At 40.3% G+C, this 22,254-nt stretch overlaps 1 protein-coding gene across 1 annotated transcript in view; it reads left to right on the top strand.

The window, feature by feature from the left end:
* Positions 1–22,254, top strand: part of CDH12 (cadherin 12) — a 1,535,982-nt gene that overhangs the window by 1,392,261 nt on the left and 121,467 nt on the right. The window contains exons 7-8 of the mRNA XM_069730603.1: positions 13,023–13,142; positions 21,611–21,778. Of these exons, the coding sequence (XP_069586704.1) occupies positions 13,023–13,142; positions 21,611–21,778 (288 nt within the window). The remainder of the gene's footprint in view (positions 1–13,022; positions 13,143–21,610; positions 21,779–22,254) is intronic.

Below are 22,254 nucleotides of genomic sequence, written 5' to 3'. Positions count from 1 at the left end.
TGTCATGTTACTGATGTCACAGCTTACGGATTTAGCAGAGTCGGGGATTGTCGTGGGACCTCCTTGTTATGGATTTACAGTGGACAGATGAGGATACATTATATTTTTATGACAATGAATGAGTAAATGAGGGTAATTGTCTGGGAGTAATTTTTACAAATAAAGGACTTTTCTTTGTGTGTGTATTTATTTATTTTCACTATGAGGTCAGTAATGGGGGTATCTGATAAACAAGTAACAGCTTTCATCAAGCCTATTTATTACCCCGAGTGCCATTGCAACAGGGCATAGGGATTAGCCTGGTAAAGCAATAGAATTGTCATATCTGATGTGTTGTGCCAATTTTGGTGCGGCAGAGAGCGTCTATTTTTTGGCTCAGGAAAGGCCAATAACCATGGACTTTTGTAAAAAACTGTCATCTGTGGATAAAAATGATGACTTTGGCATCATGGAAATCTTTGCAATTAAGTGGGCTTTTGAATAGTGGAGTCATTTTCTGGAGGGGTTTTGGTCTTCACGGATTATAGGAATCTTGCATATTTAGAGTCTGCAAAATGTTTAACGCCTAGACAGGCAACATGAGATTTGTTCTTCTACAGGTTTAACTTTTTTTGCTACATATAGGCCAGGGAACAAGAACATTAAGGTTGATACCTTATTTCGTTGCTTTCCTTGAGGTGGAGTTAATTGTGAACTGGTTCCTATACTACAAAAAGGAGTGTTTATTCCGTCTATATTCTCGTATCTTGATAAAAAGGTTATTGAGGCTCAGGGGCATGCCCGTGATGCCTGTCTGTTAGGTAATTTTTTTGCACCCATGGTAGGACATCCTTGTAATAAAACCAGGATATATCTTCTTACTCAGCATTTTTAGTGGTCAGGGGTACATCAGGATGTTCAAGAGAATTTAACCGCATACAGTTTCTGTGCACTTTCTAAAACCTCTCATACTTGCCGTCTGGGTCTCTCCAGCTATTGGTGATTACCAGTAGGCCTTGAACTCATTTATCAATCGATTTTATCACTGATCTACCCATGTCGGCAGGTATTACTTTAACTTTTGTGGTGGTGGACAGATTCAGTAAAATGTCACATTTCATTGTGCTTTACCTAACGCTAAGACATTGATGCAAATTTGCATCAGAGAGATTGTAAAATTTCATGGGATCTCTCACTGCTTTTCCCCATTGAATTTCATGGCTCAATGGGCTGAAATTAGGGAAATGTGTGCATATTTGTCGCAAGCTAGGCTGATGATGGTTTTGGAGTTTTTGTCGCACCCATAGGCTTGCATTGGCGAGTCTCGGACGATATACTGTATGCATACAATCGCAGCATGCGAATACGCCTGAGAAAAAATACGGTGATGTGAGCTGCTCTATAGATTAACAGTCGTCCGAGTTAGTGGTTTTCTCGCATAGCACTTGTCCGTATTCTACGGTAGTGTGACGCCGGCCTAATACCCTTCCACAGTAGTCATTTTTCCTCAATATTTACCTGACCTTCACCTAACTCCAGACCCATATACCCACATAAAAAAATATTCTACAGGGCCTTGGAAATTGGTACAATGGCCTTGGTGAGGACATCAATCTTTCATTCAGTGGAAGGAGATAGTTAACTGTCTAGCACTGAGAACAAGTGTAATCAAAATATAGACATTTTTCTTAACGGTTTGAAAAACAGAAACTTAATAGGTAATAAAATATAGATAGGAAACACAGAATATTCACTTGCACATTAAACTGGTATACAAACTGCAACCTAAGAGTAATGAATGTCTATGCAGAGAAAGGCTTCTCATTGGAGAAATAATGCACAATGGCCGGTGTAAAGAAGCTGCGGTAAAATGTAGTTCAGGATTCTGCCTGTACTTCTGGTTGGCATGGTTCTGTATAATGGCTATATGTCTGATACATGGGACAATCTCTTCATGTCCAGGGATTTTTATTGCCATTTCAGGGTAATTGGCCATTGTGCAATATTTCCCAATTATGAGCAGTTTTTTCCTGCACACACTTTCATTTCTCCAATGATGTTCTTGGCTGTAGTGCAGAGTTAGCTATCCTGTGTGTGTCTTCCATACGTACATTTTTTTTATGTGTAATAAAAGCGTGAATAAAGATTATTGTTTCATTACCTTTTTTCTCAGTGATGCTTATGTAGATGTTATTGTTTGTATATCGCACATAGAGTGTTACATATTGATGTTATGCGGCTCAGATTATGTAGGTTTATGAAATGCCAGACCCAGATTGTCAGCTGTGCAGGACGGGATCACATAGAAATGAGTCACTTTGGTTAATCCGCAGTTTTTTCACTACCTCCACCACTCCTCGGGTAATGACTTTCTCCAAACTTCAATATTATTGTCAGGGTCTTTCTAGCAAGCACATGATTAAACTGAGTGTATTGCGACAAAATTATTATTGGTTAAAGGGCACCTGACACCAAGTTTTTGCCACCCAATATGAGAGAAACATAATATTGGGACAGAGACAATTATTTTAGTGATGCATCACTTATCTACTTGGTCTAGTTTTAGATTAAATCACTCTTTTGTCTCCAGGAGATTATTATTAGAGGACTAATAAACCTGCCCCATGCAGTCCTCCATATTCATGAGCTGTGCATTGATGCAAATTTTCATCAGAGAGATGAAAATGCCTCTGCACAATATACAATATACAGAAATTTATCAATTAGTGGTGTGCCAGGGTTATACAGAGCTCAGCATTCAGAGAAGTGGTAGATCTGAAGAAAATAATACTATGTTTTTATCAAAACCGCAACAAGCAGCCCAGTAAGTGATGCAACAAAAAGGGGTAGAAAAAAGTTGGTGACAAATTTTCTTTAAATCAGGTTATTATGTGGGTTTTTTGATAACTCCATATCAGTATCTTCATTAAAAAATCTTAAGTCTGAATTTGAATACTGGTCTCATACTTCCTGTTCTGTATGGCAAGCATAACAATGTTGATGGAAATCGGCTAACTTTGACTCATTGACTTCTACTGGAGATTTTTTTACTAATGCTTGGGTCATACTTAAGGGAGGGTAGAGAGAGCCGTGACCATTGTCACTTATTATGAATGGAGTACCCCTTAATATCACCTGCTGATAGAGGTTTTGCCATTTATTTGTAATCTAATTGTAATAAGAAAAATGTTTGAAGTGAACAGGACGAGTTTAGTATTAGTCTAAGTGGCCTAATAGAAATTCAAGATTTTAGATTACTATTACTTTTTAAAAAATAGATCATAGAGATGGGCAAATAAATCTACAGGACCCTGGTTCAGTGGCCACGTTTGCATTCTGTGCCCTTCGAGCCACCTCCTACCTGTGAGCATCTGCAGCGCATCTTCTTGTTAGTAGGCCACATCATGCCTCAATGGTGACTTTACACAAGAGCTACAGATCATAAGAGGTGCTGGGGATTCCCACAGTTAGGCCGGGGTCACACTTGCGAGTGTAAAGCGAGAAACGCGCGCATCAATACCCGCACACTCCGGTCCCGAATGCCGGTGGCAGCACCGGGTACTGATGCTAGAGACATGTGCGGGATTCTCGCATCACACTAGCAAGTCTGACCCCGGCCTTATGAGATGGTTCACATGGCTGTGTCCAACGACCACGGAATATTGATGAGGGCACTGGCCCAGGATCCTGTGTATGACATTTCTCATCTTTAACTGTAAATAATAAAACTAAAACACAATTTCTTTAGCACGATTATATGTGATTTTTCTACAACCCTTTTTTTGTCGTTATTTTGACTATTGGAATTAATAAGGCCACAACAATAATGCATTTTCCCTGTATGCAATCTGATTTTGTGGCTATATATTGAACATTCTGTTGATTGAACAATGCAATTGTGATGGTTCCCATTGATATCTGGCACCTGTCTGCAGCACATAATTATTTCAGTGTCAGTATCTCATACATTGCATAATTGTCCTCTATAGTAACATAGTAACATAGTAACATAGTTAGTAAGGCCGAAAAAAGACATTTGTCCATCCAGTTCAGCCTATATTCCATCATAATAAATACCCAGATCTACGTCCTTCTACAGAACCTAATAATTGTATGATACAATATTGTTCTGCTCCAGGAAGACATCCAGGCCTCTCTTGAACCTCTCGACTGAGTTCGCCATCACCACCTCCTCAGGCAAGCAATTCCAGATTCTCACTGCCCTAACAGTAAAGAATCCTCTTCTATGTTGGTGGAAAAACCTTCTCTCCTCCAGACGCAAAGAATGCCCCCTTGTGCCCGTCACCTTCCTTGGTATAAACAGATCCTCAGCGAGATATTTGTATTGTCCCCTTATATACTTATACATGGTTATTAGATCGCCCCTCAGTCGTCTTTTTTCTAGACTAAATAATCCTAATTTCGCTAATCTATCTGGGTATTGTAGTTCTCCCATCCCCTTTATTAATTTTGTTGCCCTCCTTTGTACTCTCTCTAGTTCCATTATATCCTTCCTGAGCACCGGTGCCCAAAACTGGACACAGTACTCCATGTGCGCTCTAACTAGGGATTTGTACAGAGGCAGTATAATGCTCTCATCATGTGTATCCAGACCTCTTTTAATGCACCCCATGATCCTGTTTGCCTTGGCAGCTGCTGCCTGGCACTGGCTGCTCCAGGTAAGTTTATCATTAACTAGGATCCCCAAGTCCTTCTCCCTGTCAGATTTACCCAGTGGTTTCCCGTTCAGTGTGTAATGGTGATATTGATTCCCTCTTCCCATGTGTATAACCTTACATTTATCATTGTTAAACCTCATCTGCCACCTTTCAGCCCAAGTTTCCAACTTATCCAGATCCATCTGTAGCAGAATACTATCTTCTCTTGTATTAACTGCTTTACATAGTTTTGTATCATCTGCAAATATCGATATTTTACTGTGTAAACCTTCTACCAGATCATTAATGAATATGTTGAAGAGAACAGGTCCCAATACTGACCCCTGCGGTACCCCACTGGTCACAGCGACCCAGTTAGAGACTATACCATTTATAACCACCCTCTGCTTTCTATCACTAAGCCAGTTACTAACCCATTTACACACATTTTCCCCCAGACCAAGCATTCTCATTTTGTGTACCAACCTCTTGTGCGGCACGGTATCAAACGCTTTGGAAAAATCGAGATATACCACGTCCAATGACTCACCGTGGTCCAGTCTATAGCTTACCTCTTCATAAAAACTGATTAGATTGGTTTGACAGGAGCGATTTCTCATAAACCCATGCTGATATGGAGTTAAACAGTTATTCTCATTGAGATAATCCAGAATAACATCCCTCAGAAACCCTTCAAATATTTTACCAACAATAGAGGTTAGACTTACTGGCCTATAATTTCCAGGTTCACTTTTAGAGCCCTTTTTGAATATTGGCACCACATTTGCTATGCGCCAGTCCTGCGGAACAGACCCTGTCGCTATAGAGTCACTAAAAATAAGAAATAATGGTTTATCTATTACATTACTTAGTTCTCTTAGTACTCGTGGGTGTATGCCATCCGGACCCGGAGATTTATCTATTTTAATCTTATTTAGCCGGTTTCGCACCTCTTCTTGGGTTAGATTGGTGACCCTTAATATAGGGTTTTCATTGTTTCTTGGGATTTCACCTAGCATTTCATTTTCCACCGTGAATACCGTGGAGAAGAAGGTGTTTAATATGTTAGCTTTTTCCTCGTCATCTACAACCATTCTTTCCTCACTATTTTTTAAGGGGCCTACATTTTCAGTTTTTATTCTTTTACTATTGATATAGTTGAAGAACAGTTTGGGATTAGTTTTACTCTCCTTAGCAATGTGCTTCTCTGTTTCCTTTTTGGCAGCTTTAATTAGTTTTTTAGATAAAGTATTTTTCTCCCTATAGTTTTTTAGAGCTTCAATGGTGCCATCCTGCTTTAGTAGTGCAAATGCTTTCTTTTTACTGTTAATTGCCTGTCTTACTTCTTTGTTTAGCCACATTGGGTTTTTCCTATTTCTAGTCCTTTTATTCCCACAAGGTATAAACCGCTTACACTGCCTATTTAGGATGTTCTTAAACATTTCCCATTTATTATCTGTATTCTCATTTCTGAGGATATTGTCCCAGTCTACCAGATTAAGGGCATCTCTAAGCTGTTCAAACTTTGCCTTCCTAAAGTTCAATGTTTTTGTGACTCCCTGACAAGTCCCCCTAGTGAAAGACAGGTGAAACTGCACAATATTGTGGTCGCTATTTCCTAAATGCCCAACCACCTGCAGATTTGTTATTCTGTCAGGTCTATTAGATAGTATTAGGTCTAAAAGTGCTGCTCCTCTGGTTGGATTCTGCACCAATTGTGAAAGATAATTTTTCTTGGTTATTAGCAGAAACCTGTTGCCTTTATGGGTTTCACAGGTTTCTGTTTCCCAGTTAATATCCGGGTAGTTAAAGTCCCCCATAACCAGGACCTCATTATGGGTTGCAGCTTCATCTATCTGCTTTAGAAGTAGACTTTCCATGCTTTCTGTTATATTTGGGGGTTTGTAACAGACCCCAATGAGAATTTTGTTACCATTTTTCCCTCCATGAATTTCAACCCATATGGACTCGACATCCTCATTCCCTTCGCTAATATCCTCCCTTAAAGTGGACTTTAGACAAGACTTTACATAGAGACAAACCCCTCCTCCTCTCCGATTTTTACGATCCTTTCTAAACAGACTGCAACCCTGTAAGTTAACTGCCCAGTCATAGCTTTCATCTAACCATGTCTCGGTTATTCCCACTATGTCAAAGTTACCTGTAGATATTTCTGCTTCTAGTTCTTCCATCTTGTTTGTCAGGCTTCTGGCGTTTGCGAGCATGCAGTTTAGAGGATTTTGTTTTGTTCCAATCTCCTCACTGTGGATTGTTTTAGAAATGTTCTTACCTCCCTTCTGAGTATGCTTTCCTGGGTCGTCTTTGTTCGAGTCTAATGTTTTTCTTCCCGTCCCCTCTTCTTCTAGTTTAACGCCCTCCTGATGAGTGTAGCGAGTCTTCTGGCGAATGTGTGTTTCCCAGGTTTGTTGAGGTGTAGTCCGTCTCTGGCGAGGAGTCCATCATACCAGTAATTCACACCGTGGTCCAGGAATCCAAATCCTTGTTGTCTGCACCATCGTCTTAGCCAGTTGTTTGCATCAAGGATCCTGTTCCATCTCCTGGTGCCATGCCCGTCTACTGGAAGGATAGAAGAACAAACTACCTGTGCATCCAGTTCCTTTACTTTCTTCCCCAACTCTTCAAAGTCCTTGCAGATTGTCGGTAGGTCCTTCCTTGCCGTGTCATTGGTGCCAACATGTATCAGAAGAAATGGGTGGACGTCCTTGGAGCTGAAGAGCTTTGGTATCCTATCGGTCACATCCTTGATCATCGCACCTGGAAGGCAGCATACTTCTCTTGCAGTTATGTCCGGTCTGCAGATGGCTGCTTCGGTGCCTCTCAGTAGTGAGTCTCCCACCACCACCACTCTTCGTTGCTTCTTGGCTGTACTTTTTGCTGTCACTTGTTGCTGTGTGCCCTTTTCTTTTTTGCTTGCTGGTATTGCTTCATTCTTAGGTGTGCCATCTTCATCCTCTACAAAGATTTGATATCGGTTCTTCAGTTGTGTGGTTGGTGATTTCTCCATGGTCTTCTTGCTTCTTTTGGTCACATGCTTCCACTCATCTGCTTTTGGAGGTTCTCTGACACTTTTTGCACCTTCTGTGACCAGTAGAGATGCTTCTGTTCTGTCTAGAAAGTCTTCATTCTCTTTGATGAGTTTCAAAGTTGCTATTCTTTCTTCCAGACCCCGCACCTTTTCTTCTAAAAGGGCCACTAGTCTACACTTCTGACAGGTGAAATTGGATTCTTCTTCTGGTCGATCTGTGAACATGTAGCACATGCTGCAGCTCACCATGTAGGTTGTCACATCTGCCATGTTGCTCCTAGATCCTGCTGACTTGCTGTGTGTTTTCCTTCTTGTGTAATCTACTCAGCCAAGCTCTCTTGCAATAATGTCCTACAGGCAAAAATTTGCGCGCCGTAAGGCGCGCGGTTTGGTGATGCTTTCTAAGCAGCTGGTCCCGGCTGTACCCAACGATCTTCTAGCTTAGGGAGACTTCGCTTCTCCCAGAAGGCACCTGGAATATGCAAATTAGCCTCCTGAAGCTTGAATCCTGGTTTGGTGATGCTTTCGAAGCAGCTGGTCCCGGCTGTACCCAACGATCTTCTAGCTTAGGGAGACTTCGCTTCTCCCAGAAGGCACCTGGAATATGCAAATTAGCCTCCTGAAGCTTGAATCCCTGCTTTCGAAGCAGCTGGTCCCGGCTGTACCCAACGATCTTCTAGCTTAGGGAGACTTCGCTTCTCCCAGAAGGCACCTGGAATATGCAAATTAGCCTCCTGAAGCTTGAATCCCTGGTTTCTATAATGATATGCTAAATCAGAAACTCGTTATGTGCAAAGCCTGAGGTAAATGTTGGGTGACATGTTCTACATTCACTTCTGTGGGATACAGTTTATTCATAGAAATTAGTTTTCATCTCACTGTCCACATCCATTGTGGCTTTAATAATGGAGTGTGGGCGCCTGGGTTACCATTGAGGTATCTGGTGATTTGAACCGGAAAAGATATAACTACATCTCGATATATCTAGTTTAGGAATTGGTCCTTTAACACTTTTGGCTTCTGGACATGCAAATTTACACTACTGAGTCTTGGATAAAATTCTTCTGGTAGGAAACTGAATACAGTGATGAAAGCTTCATGGTGGATCAGCAATGGGTTAGTGATAGAATAAAGAAATACAGGTAGGTTACTTTGAATAGTTGTATTCATACTATTGGTGAAGCTTAGATGCCTTCCTCCCTGTAGCATTCGGGTTTCAGTCAAAGGGGTGAGTCCGGCGTGGGTTCAGTCATCACTTTGTATATAGCGAGTGGCGGTTGTAACCACACCACTATCAGTGACTGACAGCCAGCCCATCCTCAGAGTTTTTTCATGTGACAGGTTCCTTTTAAGTGTGTGGCCTTAAAGGTATAGTGCACTAGTGTGAAGGAAGTAACTATCTGTCTCTCCTCAAGTGCACCCATCTACTCCTGCTGTCACATGACTACTCTTGGATGCAATATTCCTTCCTGGACGATTGCTGTGACGTTTCTTCTCTTCCGCTCTACACTCTCAATGGGTGTCAATGTTAATTTTTAACCAAGTCCCAGCTGCCTAATCAAGGGTAGGCATACCAAAAGTTGCTACATTTTTAATACATAAGATGGCAAATGCACAGTGCAGAGGAAGGATATCTGCAAGGTACACTGGTACCAGTAAACCTGTGTAGGGGCAACATAATCTATGTGGAAGGCATTATAGTGTATATGTTTAAGCACTGTGGGGGCAACACAGGTATGGTGCAAATGTGGTGGCATTATTTCATGTGCAAGATGTGTGGGGAAATCATGCTGTATTGGGGGGATCTGATGGCAACATTTAGTGAGAGGGAGATGTAGTGACATCTTAAATTATGGGGAGTTTAGTGGCATCATACTGTATGAGAGAAGTGGTGGCACAATGCTGTATTGTGGGATGTGGAGGTATCATGCTGTATGACAGGATGTAATAGCATTGTACTGTATATGGCAATGTTGGAACTTCATCTTATATGGTATTTGGTGGAATCACATCACAAGGGGGAATGTAGGGCATCATGCTGGGAGAGGAATCATGCTGTATGTTATGGATGTGGTGGCATCATACTGTATGTTGGAAATGTGTGGGTGTTGGTGGATGTTGCGGCATCATATTGAATGAGGATGATGTGCGGCCATCATGCTGTATGTAAAGGTGTGTGAAGTAGAATCATACCGTGTTTGAGATGTGGTGGAAATATGCTGTGCGCAAAAGCTGTGAAGGCATCATACTGCAAAATGGGCATATGGTGGATTCATACTGTATGTGGCAGACAGAAGGAACAGATCAAGTATCCTAATGTAGGGTAAGATACAGTATAAGCAGGTTGTGGGATGCAGTGACCGACAGGACGCAGACCAAGGGTTAACAAGGGGTTTAATAAACAGTAGTTACTCCTCGCAGGTAGATATGTACATAAGGAACAAGGTTATACCTAATACAGAGGGAGCTACTAAGGGGAAGGTTTTTTATCAAACGGGAGAAAAATACAAATAATACTCTTAACACTTTGGGCATCAGCTATGGGTGTGCTCCTGCCCGTGACTGAGGAAGTTTAGATTATGTGACAAAAAAAGGATCTGTCAAAGTTCTGTGAAAAAAAATGGGGGAAACTTCCTTGGTGATAACAGTGTCCTCCAGTGGTCATGATGATGGCAGTGTTCTCCGGTGGTCCTGGTGGTGGCGATGTCCCTTAGTGAACCTGGCAATGGCGGTGATAGCCTGTGGTATTATTACAGGCACTGGCCCCAACAGATGAAGGGAGGAAGGAGGAATAGTCTCTTCAATCAGCGGTGAGAGCCCCTGCACTGCCGGACCCTGTGACACTGTCCCGACACACTCTATAATGTCCAGCTCGGTCCACTGTGCCATACTGATTAGTGCCTGTATCCCATACACAGACATTGCCTCTCACGGTCAGTACTTCCGGCCAGGGTGGTCTTGTCAGCATCATCAGCTGACTCAACAGTCTCTTAAAGGTCCGCGATGTAAGCAGGGACAGCAGTGTTAGTGAGGACAGCAGTATCTGTGGTGTCTCAGTGGGTCCCCGTGGGTCGCTTCCAGTCAGCACGTCCGCTCATCCCTGGCTCCAGTCAGCACCGCCCCGTCGCCTTACAGCTGATCTACTCTGACAGGACTCTCGCGCGCTTGCTATGCCCACCTGAACTGTCTGAATTTCTGCACGAGCATTAATTGTCTGCTTAGCCAAGCCCCCTTCTCTTGAGCACAGGGACATCCCAAAATAGATCTCTGACACTGATCCTGCACTGAAATGGAGCAATGCAGAGCAAAGTCCCGGATAATAAAGGAAGGGTTGCCAACAACTCAGGTTCCAGGGCAGTATGTAAAAATAGGGCACTTTTTTGTAAAAATAAATGTAAAGCATCTGTGATTTTATTGAAGTTGAAGAATCTTATACAAAAATTATTTTGACCATAATTATCATCATTTTGTAGTTCACAGTGAATGTAGCTGATGTCGTCATATCATAATAATGGGCTGTAGAAAATGTATCCCTTATATTAATGAGGATTTATTTTGGGTTTTAAAATGCCCGTGATTTTTTGGCAAGCTGTACAGAAAAAAATATATAGTCAAGATGGCAACCCTGATGAGGGTGAAGTGGGTGGGCCAAGAGGAGTGCAGGCTGGGTCATGCTAGCATTGGCTTTGAGGATGAGGATTCTGTTTAGAAAAAGGAAAAAGAAGCTGCCCAGCCAGGAAGAGGAGAAAGTGAATAGTCAACAGACACTGACTAAAAAAGAAGACTAATTCAATGATCCAGGACAGAATATCTTATAAAATAGAAGCTTAATGTCTGGAAACTACTGAAAGAGCAGAATGGCTAATGGCAGCTTACTGTATCACTGCCTATAGGATTATTTATTACCATATTATGTTCCTTTCTGATAATGGTAACTTACATGGCTACATCCCCAAATTTATTGCTACCATACTTTAATGCGCAGAGCAGTATATAGAATTGATGAGAAATATAGAAAAAGCTCCGGATGTAAGCAATTTATATGATTACATTTTTATCCTAATTCAGAGAGAAACTAATTACCATGTACTATGCTAGGGAAAAAGGTACTCCAAATCTTATGAAAAAATGCTTAAAAAGAAACCTGCATTGATGGTTTAATCCCTTTTAAAACTGCATTCTTTTAAAGAAGAATAAGTGCAACTAGATATTGCAAATATATTGCATTAAAAGTGCCAAATATTTGTTTGCGATATCTTGCTTACTCTAATCACTTGAAATATTACCCAGGAGGAAATTTATAGTTAGGTCTGACAAAAAGGCTATCTAGGACAGGCTTGACACAGACCACCCCAAGGGGCAGATACCAAAGGAACTCTGAAATTCACTCTTTAACACCTGTACAAGAATCTTGTCTTACAACTTTGGTTATATATATATATATATATATATATATATATATATATATATATATATATATATATATATATATATATATATATATATTCTATGTGTATATTTCTTTTCTATCTATCTATGGTTTGAAGAACATTTCGTTTTAAAAGGATATGTAAATGACAGAGAGCTGCTGTATGTAAAAGCTCACGTTAAAATCGCATTGCATGCAGATTGCATATGGATGTCATATGGATACATAGATGCGAGAAAATCATGTGAGGAAATCGAATTGCAAACGGTTTACACACGGATGACCATGCGGAGAACACTTGTGCGACTCTCAGCTGAGAGAATCGGACCGATTTTTAATACGTTAACTGTGACGCTGGCCTAAATGTATAAATGCATTAGTATCACTATAGGTGCTAGAACTTCCTTTCATTCACTTGACAGTATACATTGCACTTGCCATTGACCAATTGTTGACCTGCCCCAAACGTAAAGCCGGCCTGCAATTTTACACACAGGACAGGAGCAGAGATGAAGACATGTTAAACTTCCTATAATTCATCTTGGGTTCTCAGCTGATAGAGATGGATTCAATTTAATATCCATGGACAGCAAGTTAGACAGAAAAGGAGAACCCTAAATGGAAGTCCTTTTGATGGGTTTTTTGGGGGGTCATTTTGGGTATACAAAGTTTACAAAGCAATTTTGCTAGCCATTGCATTGGTGATCAGATGAGCAAATATTTATTGAATTTGCATTAACCTGTTTCTGTGCAAGAAGAAAAAAATATCAAATATGTTTCAAAAGATCCAGCTGTCAACAAGGTTTATCTTTTTTTTTTTCTTTTAAATTACTTTTTGCAGTTTTACGGTAATATGCAATCATGTGAAATAAGACCAAATGCATACATAAATCTTCTTTCCTCATTCCAGGTGCCTATGTGCTGCAGGTTAAAGCAACGGATGCAGATGATCCTACCTATGGAAGCAGTGCCAGAGTGGTTTACAGCATTCTTCAGGGACAACCTTATTTTTCTATTGATCCTAAGACAGGTACAAAATATTAGAAGATGCTTCATTTTTTTAATATCTAGAAGTAATTTTTTTGTTATTTTTGTATGTGTACTTTCGAACCACAATGGTTTTCCAGAAAATATGAAAGACTTTTCTTAAAATGGACAAACCTTTCAAAGTAAATGAATATTCATATTAAATAGAAACTGTTAACAGGTTTTTAAACCCTAAACTAATTTTATCTATATAAAGGATCCGTAAAGTTGATTATTTGTCTACCCATTGTAAGGGCAGGAGGCTTGTCCTACACTTAAAGTGGTCTCGCCTCTTTCCTTCATTCTCCTCCCACCACCAGCCTACTGTTAGCACAGATGGGCCACTCCATTCCTCCACCTGAGATCTCACGCTGGTATCGGCATTACCGGAGGAAGGCACAATAAACCCGGAACACTGCACATGAGGCGATATCACATTGCCAAAAGAATGGCAAACACAACACTCCTATATATGGTGCCCAAGTAGGATTCTATCCCATTTAGTATAATGTAGATGACTAGGCACCCGCAAGTGTCCGTCCATCTATATTATATTAATACCACGTCAACCGACAGAGAGCAACGGGCTATGGTCTCCTACAAAGAGCTTGACATTGGCAATGGAGGTTACCTACTTTCCATGGGCCATTCTGTATAATGGTCCATCAAGGTGCTCTAGTACTTTGGCATAGTACTACATATTGGAGATCACACAGGAACAGAAGCTTTTGTCAAGCAATCACAGAGTAGGCATGACGTCAGTAAACAGACTTCCCATGTAACGGCCAGTGTGGGAGATAACACCAAACTTGGCCATTTAGCCTCATAGGTATTAACGTCAGTAGCAAAATTAAGAATAGAGGGTGGATCGTTGGGTACAGACAGCAGGCAGAGAGATAAAGAAACGTGTGCACTACAACCATCTGGTGCCCGGGTAGGTTCCCAAACCATTAGTGATAAATGAAATATAACCCGGCACTCAACTTAGCGGTGAAATAATAGGAGTAGATTTATTGATCCCATCATCATTTAGCAGGCAGAGAGAGACCCCAATTCTTGCCATTATCGTTCCAAATGCACTGGTAATAAAATGGCAGGTTACATTGAAAAAAAATATTTTTTTGCTTGCTATATTCAGCACTCCAAACAGTCTTCTGAAAATCCTCTAGTGGAAGTAAACAATTCTTAAACAATATCGTTATGGAATCAGCCTACTTTCGCTTTCAGGACATGCCATTTTTTTCCCTTCCCTTGACCTGTAATGTTTCATTGTTTTTGTAGCCATACAAGGGCTTCTTTTTTGTGGGGCAATTTTGTTTTAAACAGGGATCATTATTTCTGTTTTTCTTGGAAAGAGGGAGATGAGTTTTTTTAAACACTGTGCATTGTAACGTACATGCATTAATTGCCGTAATTGGAATACTCAGTTTTGTGGGTCACTATGGTTAGGACATTGGCTGATTTTGATTATCCTACATTTATGTAATAGAAAATAAAATTGAAAACACTGAAAAAAAAATCCAAGTGCACTGAAATTTAAAAAAAAGTGCAATTCCACAATATTTTTTTGGATATTCTTTTTACCAAGTTCAGTAAATGCGAAAAATGACCATCTATTCTGATTCTCCAGGTCATTATGAGTTCACAGACACTAGACATGTCTAGGTTCTTTTTTATTTAAGTGGTGAAAAAAAATCCAAAGTTTGTAAAAAACAAAACAAAAAGAAAGTTGCCATTTTCCGAGACTTATAGCATCTGTATTTTCCAGGATCTGGGTGAGGGCTTTGTTTTTGCATGCCAATCTGACATTTTATTGATACCATTTTGGTGTGTATACAATCTTTTCTTTTGATCGCCCGTTATTGCAATGTTGCAGCAAGCAAAGAAAGTCAATTCTGGTGTTTAGATTTTTTTTTCTCTCTATGCTGTTTACCAATTGTATTAATTCTTTTGATATATTGATATATAAAGCGATTCTTAACGCAGCGATACCAAATATGTGTATATTTTTTTTATTGTTTTATTTTGAATAGGGCAAAGGGGGGTGATTTGAACTTTATTTTGTTTTGTTTTTCATATTTTTAAAACTTTTTTTTTCTTTTTACTTGCTTCAATAGTCTCCATGGGAGACAAGAAGCTGCAATCATCCGATTGCTTGTACTACATAGAGCAGGGCTGATAAGTAGATAACCTGAATTAAGACAATAAATATTAGTAATACATATAAAAAGAGTACTTGGTTGACACAATTTTAATCAAAAAAGCGTAAAAGACATCCCACCAATACAAGGTGTACCCAATCAGAATGGTCTTTAACTCTAGTTACTCACTTCGCTATGTTACTAACTAGAGTTCCTAGAGTTGGCCTTGTTGCATTGGAATGGATTTTACTGTGAAAGGTATGTCAGGTGGGACAGACAGTCATTCTGGATCCAGCTGTAGAAGGTCTTTGCGCTTGGCTCTGCAAGTACCTTTTTGATCTTTGCATCTCTGTTGTGGAGTGATATTCCTCTTCCTTTAATACCCAGCAGTGACCTCCACCTTCTGCTGCTGAATGACACACCCTTGCTGGATATTTAAAAGCCTTTAGTCAGTGACAGTGATAGCTTTATCTTCCTCTGTCCAGGTTGGAAGACTTGTCTCTTCTTGGAGATTGTTGGCTTGATCTCTCTTGTGTCTTCTCAAGCTAAGTGTATACCCTTTGCGCTTGGCTCTGCAAGTACCTTTTTGATCTTTGCATCTCTGTTGTGGAGTGATATTCCTCTTCCTCTAATACCTAGCAGTGACCTCCACCTTCTGCTGCTGAATGACACACCCTTGCTGGATATTTAAAAGCCTTTAGTCGGTGACAGTGATAGCTTTATCTTCCTCTGTCCAGGTTGGAAGACTTGTGTCTTCTTGAAGATTGTTAGCATGATCTCTCTTGTGTCTTCTCAAGCTAAGTGTATACCCTCGTATGTTTACCCGTTCTGACTTTAGTTTTAGTGGGGGCAGACTGGTGTCTACCCCATATACAGGGCCTATCACAAGGGGATATCTCACAGTCAAAAAGTATACACTTGGGGTAACTCAAACTAGACTCACAGAAATAATCCCCCCAAAAAAAGAAAAATATCCTAAAATTTATCCTTTATTAATATATATTAAAATCGTAAATGTGCACTTGACAACACCATCACCAAATAGATGCAAGCGTACTATAGGAAAGGCCGGGTGGTGCCAAGCCCTACGCTTTTCTCAATACTCCCTACCTGCCAGCGGAGGTTGGCACCCTATTATCCTGCGCCGTGGCGCCCCCGCTCCTCGTCGGCTAGCCCTGCTATCCCTTTTATGCCCTGAATAGGGTCAGGAGAGAAAATCTCACTCAAACAATAATTAAATGTGGATAGCTTGGAAGGACATAAAAATGTCAGTAAAATATCTAACTAAATCTAAGGGTCTCACCTGACTTGGTAGTCTGTGTCCCTTACTTCTTATATACAGTGGGGCAAAAAAGTATTTAGTCAGTCAGCAATAGTGCATGTTCCACCACTTAAAAAGATGAGAGGCGTCTGTAATTTACATCATAGGTAGACCTGAACTATGGGAGACAAACTGAGAAAAAAAATCCAGAAAATCACATTGTCTGTTTTTTTAACAATTTATTTGCATATTATGGTGGAAAATAAGTATTTGGTCAGAAACAAAATTTCATCTCAATACTTTGTAATATATCCTTTGTTGGCAATGACAGAGGTCAATCGTTTTCTGTAAGTCTTCACAAGGTTGCCACACACTGTTGTTGGTATGTTGGCCCATTCCTCCATGCAGATCTCCTCTAGAGCAGTGATGTTTTTGGCTTTTCGCTTGGCAACACGGACTTTCAACTCCCTCCAAAAGTTTTCTATAGGGTTGAGATCTGGAGACTGGCTAGGCCACTCCAGGACCTTGAAATGCTTCTTACGAAGCCACTCCTTCGTTGCCCTGGCGGTGTGCTTTGGATCATTGTCATGTTGAAAGACCCAGCCACGTTTCATCTTCAATGCCCTTGCTGATGGGAGAAGGTTTGCACTCAAAATCTCACGATACATGGCCCCATTCATTCTTTCATGTACCCGGATCAGTCGTCCTGGCCCCTTTGCAGAGAAACAGCCCCAAAGCATGATGTTTCCACCACCATGCTTTACAGTAGGTATGGTGTTTGATGGATGCAACTCAGTATTCTTTTTCCTCCAAACACGACAAGTTGTGTTTCTACCAAACAGTTCCAGTTTGGTTTCATCAGACCATAGGACATTCTCCCAAAACTCCTCTGGATCATCCAAATGCTCTCTAGCAAACTTCAGACGGGCCCGGACATGTACTGGCTTAAGCAGTGGGACACGTCTGGCACTGCAGGATCTGAGTCCATGGTGGCATAGTGTGTTACTTATGGTAGGCCTTGTTACATTGGTCCCAGCTCTCTGCAGTTCATTCACTAGGTCCCCCTGCGTGGTTCTGGGATTTTTGCTCACCGTTCTTGTGATCATTCTGACCCCACGGGGTGGGATTTTGCGTGGAGCCCCAGATCGAGGGAGATTATCAGTGGTCTTGTATGTCTTCCATTTTCTAATTATTGCTCCCACTGTTGATTTCTTCACTCCAAGCTGGTTGGCTATTGCAGATTCAGTCTTCCCAGCCTGGTGCAGGGCTACAATTTTGTTTCTGGTGTCCTTTGACAGCTCTTTGGTCTTCACCATAGTGGAGTTTGGAGTCAGACTGTTTGAGGGTGTGCACAGGTGTCTTTTTATACTGATAACAAGTTTAAACAGGTGCCATTACTACAGGTAATGAGTGGAGGAAAGAGGAGACTCTTAAAGAAGAAGTTACAGGTCTGTGAGAGCCAGAAATCTTGATTGTTTGTTTCTGACCAAATACTTATTTTCCACCATAATATGCAAATAAATTGCTTAAAAAACAGACAATGTGATTTTCTGGATTTTTTTTTCTCAGTTTGTCTCCCATAGTTGAGGTCTACCTATGATGTAAATTACAGACGCCTCTCATCTTTTTAAGTGGTGGAACTTGCACTATTGCTGACTGACTAAATACTTTTTTGCCCCACTGTATATACATAAGGATTATTATTTAGGCAAGACGATATAAACAACAGGTAGGGATGTCACAAAGAGACTAAAAGTACATATGTGATCTTGGTCTAGCTATATATATATTACGGTCACCAGATGCTGTGATGACAATAGGGAAGATGTATTTGTTGTAATGTCAAGCATATCCCATACATCCATAAAAGGGATCAAACTGCAGCTCTCAATGGATAATCAATGCAGAGTAGCCACACGTCGTCCCCCCATACTTATTTGTTGTGACACACGTGCTGACCAGATCCATAAATCACCTTCTATTTCATACAGAAGTTAATATGCATATCCCTTTTCTACTCAACTCGTTTCTCCCCTTCTAATGAAAAGGGGTTCATCAGGAGTACATTCAGATAACAAAGGGTTACTTAGCTTGCATATGATAACCGCATATTGGCATGGTAGATAGCTGCACCACCGGGCCGATCCCCTTGTCTCAGTAGCGCCCACACACAAGTGCTAAACCTCGTGTATTAAATAGACTCCCCATTACCTCCGCACACCAAACACCTGAGAACCTGGAGCGCTTACCCCATTTCCGGCGCTTCTGTCTTAATGGTCCATTGCCTGAATATTCAAGACGCGCTAACGTCATCAAGAGGCGCACCGTCGCTACTGCAGGACAGCAAAGCGCAGGCGCCGATTAATCCAAAATGGCGCATGCGCACATCAATAGGCGTCTTACCGCCACAGAAGATTAGAACGCCGTATGTTCAGGGCGTTCTGACGTCATACAGAAGCGCGTCTCTGTATGACGTCAGAACGCCCTGAACATACGGCGTTCTAATCTTCTGTGGCGGTAAGACGCCTATTGATGTGCGCATGCGCCATTTTGGATTAATCGGCGCCTGCGCTTTGCTGTCCTGCAGTAGCGACGGCGCGCCTCTTGATGACGTTAGCGCGTCTTGAATATTCAGGCAATGGACCATTAAGACAGAAGCGCCGGAAATGGGGTAAGCGCTCCAGGTTCTCAGGTGTTTGGTGTGCGGAGGTAATGGGGAGTCTATTTAATACACGAGGTTTAGCACTTGTGTGTGGGCGCTACTGAGACAAGGGGATCGGCCCGGTGGTGCAGCTATCTACCATGCCAATATGCGGTTATCATATGCAAGCTAAGTAACCCTTTGTTATCTGAATGTACTCCTGATGAACCCCTTTTCATTAGAAGGGGAGAAACGCGTTGAGTAGAAAAGGGATATGCATATTAACTTCTGTATGAAATAGAAGGTGATTTATGGATCTGGTCAGCACGTGTGTCACAACAAATAAGTATGGGGGGACGACGTGTGGCTACTCTGCATTGATTATCCATTGAGAGCTGCAGTTTGATCCCTTTTATGGATGTATGGGATATGCTTGACATTACAACAAATACATCTTCCCTATTGTCATCACAGCATCTGGTGACCGTAGTATATATATAGCTAGACCAAGATCACATATGTACTTTTAGTCTCTTTGTGACATCCCTACCTGTTGTTTATATCGTCTTGCCTAAATAATAATCTTTATGTATATATATAAGAAGTAAGGGACACAGACTACCAAGTCAGGTGAGACCCTTAGATTTAGTTAGATATTTTACTGACATTTTTATGTCCTTCCAAGCTATCCACATTTAATTATTGTTTGAGTGAGATTTTCTCTTCTGACCCTATTCAGGGCATAAAAGGGATAGCAGGGCTAGCCGACGAGGAGCGGGGGCGCCACGGCGCAGGATAATAGGGTGCCAACCTCCGCTGGCAGGTAGGGAGTATTGAGAAAAGCGTAGGGCTTGGCACCACCCGGCCTTTCCTATAGTACGCTTGCATCTATTTGGTGATGGTGTTGTCAAGTGCACATTTACGATTTTAATATATATTAATAAAGGATAAATTTTAGGATATTTTTCTTTTTTTGGGGAGCCTATCACTAGGGGCAGCCAGTGATTAGGCTCCTGTTTAGCTATACGTGCTGAACCTATTTAAGAACATTAGGGGAGTCAGGATGTTATCAGATCTGCCTAGGTTACTCCACTCCCCCCTTTCCTAATATTTGAGATTCCCCACCCTCTTCCCATTGTTTTTCACCTAGCTGCTCCCTCACCCAGCGTGACATTTTATTAAAATAGTGTCAACTAAGTATCCTATATTTTTTTACATGTATGACTATTATTCATACAGAATACATACTGTATCCAGTTATTGGTTTTATTCTATGTTTAGACTTTCCCAATATCCCTATTGTTCTTACTGTAGGTTTAGAGTTTCCCAATAGCCCTGAGTTCCAATCCACTGCCAACACTATACCCAACGAAACACCACTATTTAACATAAGAATATCATATGCCATTTTGTCTGCCACTTTACGCAACAGTCTATCAAATAAAGACACCGTCAGATAACTGTTATAGCATATTGCTACTGCTAAATTGTAGAAATGACATAGCAAGGGATAGACTTGTATTGATTAAGAATATCGTGCTTTTTATTATGTAAACCCCTCCTTACATGTAAAGCGCCATGGAATAAATGGCGCTATAATAATAATAATAATAATAATAATAATAATAAATAATAATAATATTATCCATGGTTACAGGTACTTAAACCTTGCTGTACCTTCTGCAAATCTTAAGGGCAAATGCACCAAAATTATTACATTGTTATAAAATGAAAAACACTTATCAGAAATAATAACATATCTAAACTCATATGCTTTCCTTGCCTTGATATGACAGAAAACAAAGTATTTAAAAATTCTCACAAGACTTTTACTAGCAGTTTCCCATCCAATTCCGACGATTCCCAGAAGGATAATATTCTTTTTCTCTCACTTTCAGCAAGGTGGCAGAAAACACTGTAATTCTATTTTCCTGTGGATTAACCCTATTTCTGCTGGTTCCTAACATGTGAGAACATGACAGGTTCCCAATAAAATAACAGCTTCTTGTATTCTGTTATTCTCAATATTATTATGAACACATACTGTAGGTAGCAATTTATTATGCCTCATTTGGCCTGATTTTATTTCAAACCATTTTACACCAAAAAATGTGATTTTTACTATTTTATGCTGCTCTTAACGTGCTTAAAAAGTTGATATAATTTAATATGCTTTTTAAAAAATAGGTATAAGAGATATAAACTGGGAGTGGTTATTTCTGCAAATGTCAAAAGGTTTTTTAAAAATGGTTTTAATAGATGTTTTTAATAATTATGATTGCAACATTCAGCTCATTTGTATGAAGTTTAAAACAGCTCATCCAAAAGCAGAATTTAAATGGGTAGACTTATGAAAATAGCCCTAAGCATATGGCTTATTACAGTATTTTAATGAAATACATATCTCATATTTTCTTCTTTATTTGAAGGTGTCATTAGAACAGCTTTACCAAACATGGACCGAGAAGTCAAAGAACAATATCAAGTGCTTATTCAAGCCAAGGATATGGGAGGACAACTTGGTGGCTTGGCGGGAACTACCACTGTTAATATAACGCTAACTGATGTCAATGACAACCCACCCAGATTTCCTAAAAGTAAGAGTATATTCCAAGTATATATATTATCTTGCAATGTTAAATGCCTTAGCGGAAGGTTCCGGGTCCAAATAAAAAACCATTAACAGCAAATTCTGGTATAATCTTATATGCAACAGGGCTCGGTCAGTTAAAAATTGCTACCTCCAAATCCCTTATAGTTGTGACTTTGTACATATCTATTTATATACAAGTTTAATATATAAATATATTATTACATCCAGGGATGACTGAAGTGATTAATAATAAAAGTAATCTGATATGAATTTTACAAAAATATCAGATTCTGATCAAGTCAAATTTTCTGGAATCTGATTAGCAAAAATCCAGCAAGATGATGAACAACATTTTTTGGGATTCTTTGGACGGCAAGGAAGGGATTAAAACCAGCAACAAACACTATACAAGTGCTTCTCATAAAATTAGAATATCATCAAAAAGTTAATTTATTTCAGTTCTTTAATACAAAAAGTAAA

This window comes from Ranitomeya imitator, chromosome 6, assembly GCF_032444005.1.
Source record: "Ranitomeya imitator isolate aRanImi1 chromosome 6, aRanImi1.pri, whole genome shotgun sequence".
NCBI classification, from domain to species: Eukaryota; Metazoa; Chordata; class Amphibia; order Anura; family Dendrobatidae; genus Ranitomeya; species Ranitomeya imitator.
Note: the sequence above shows the minus strand (reverse complement) of the source record. Positions and strands in the feature narration are given on the sequence as shown.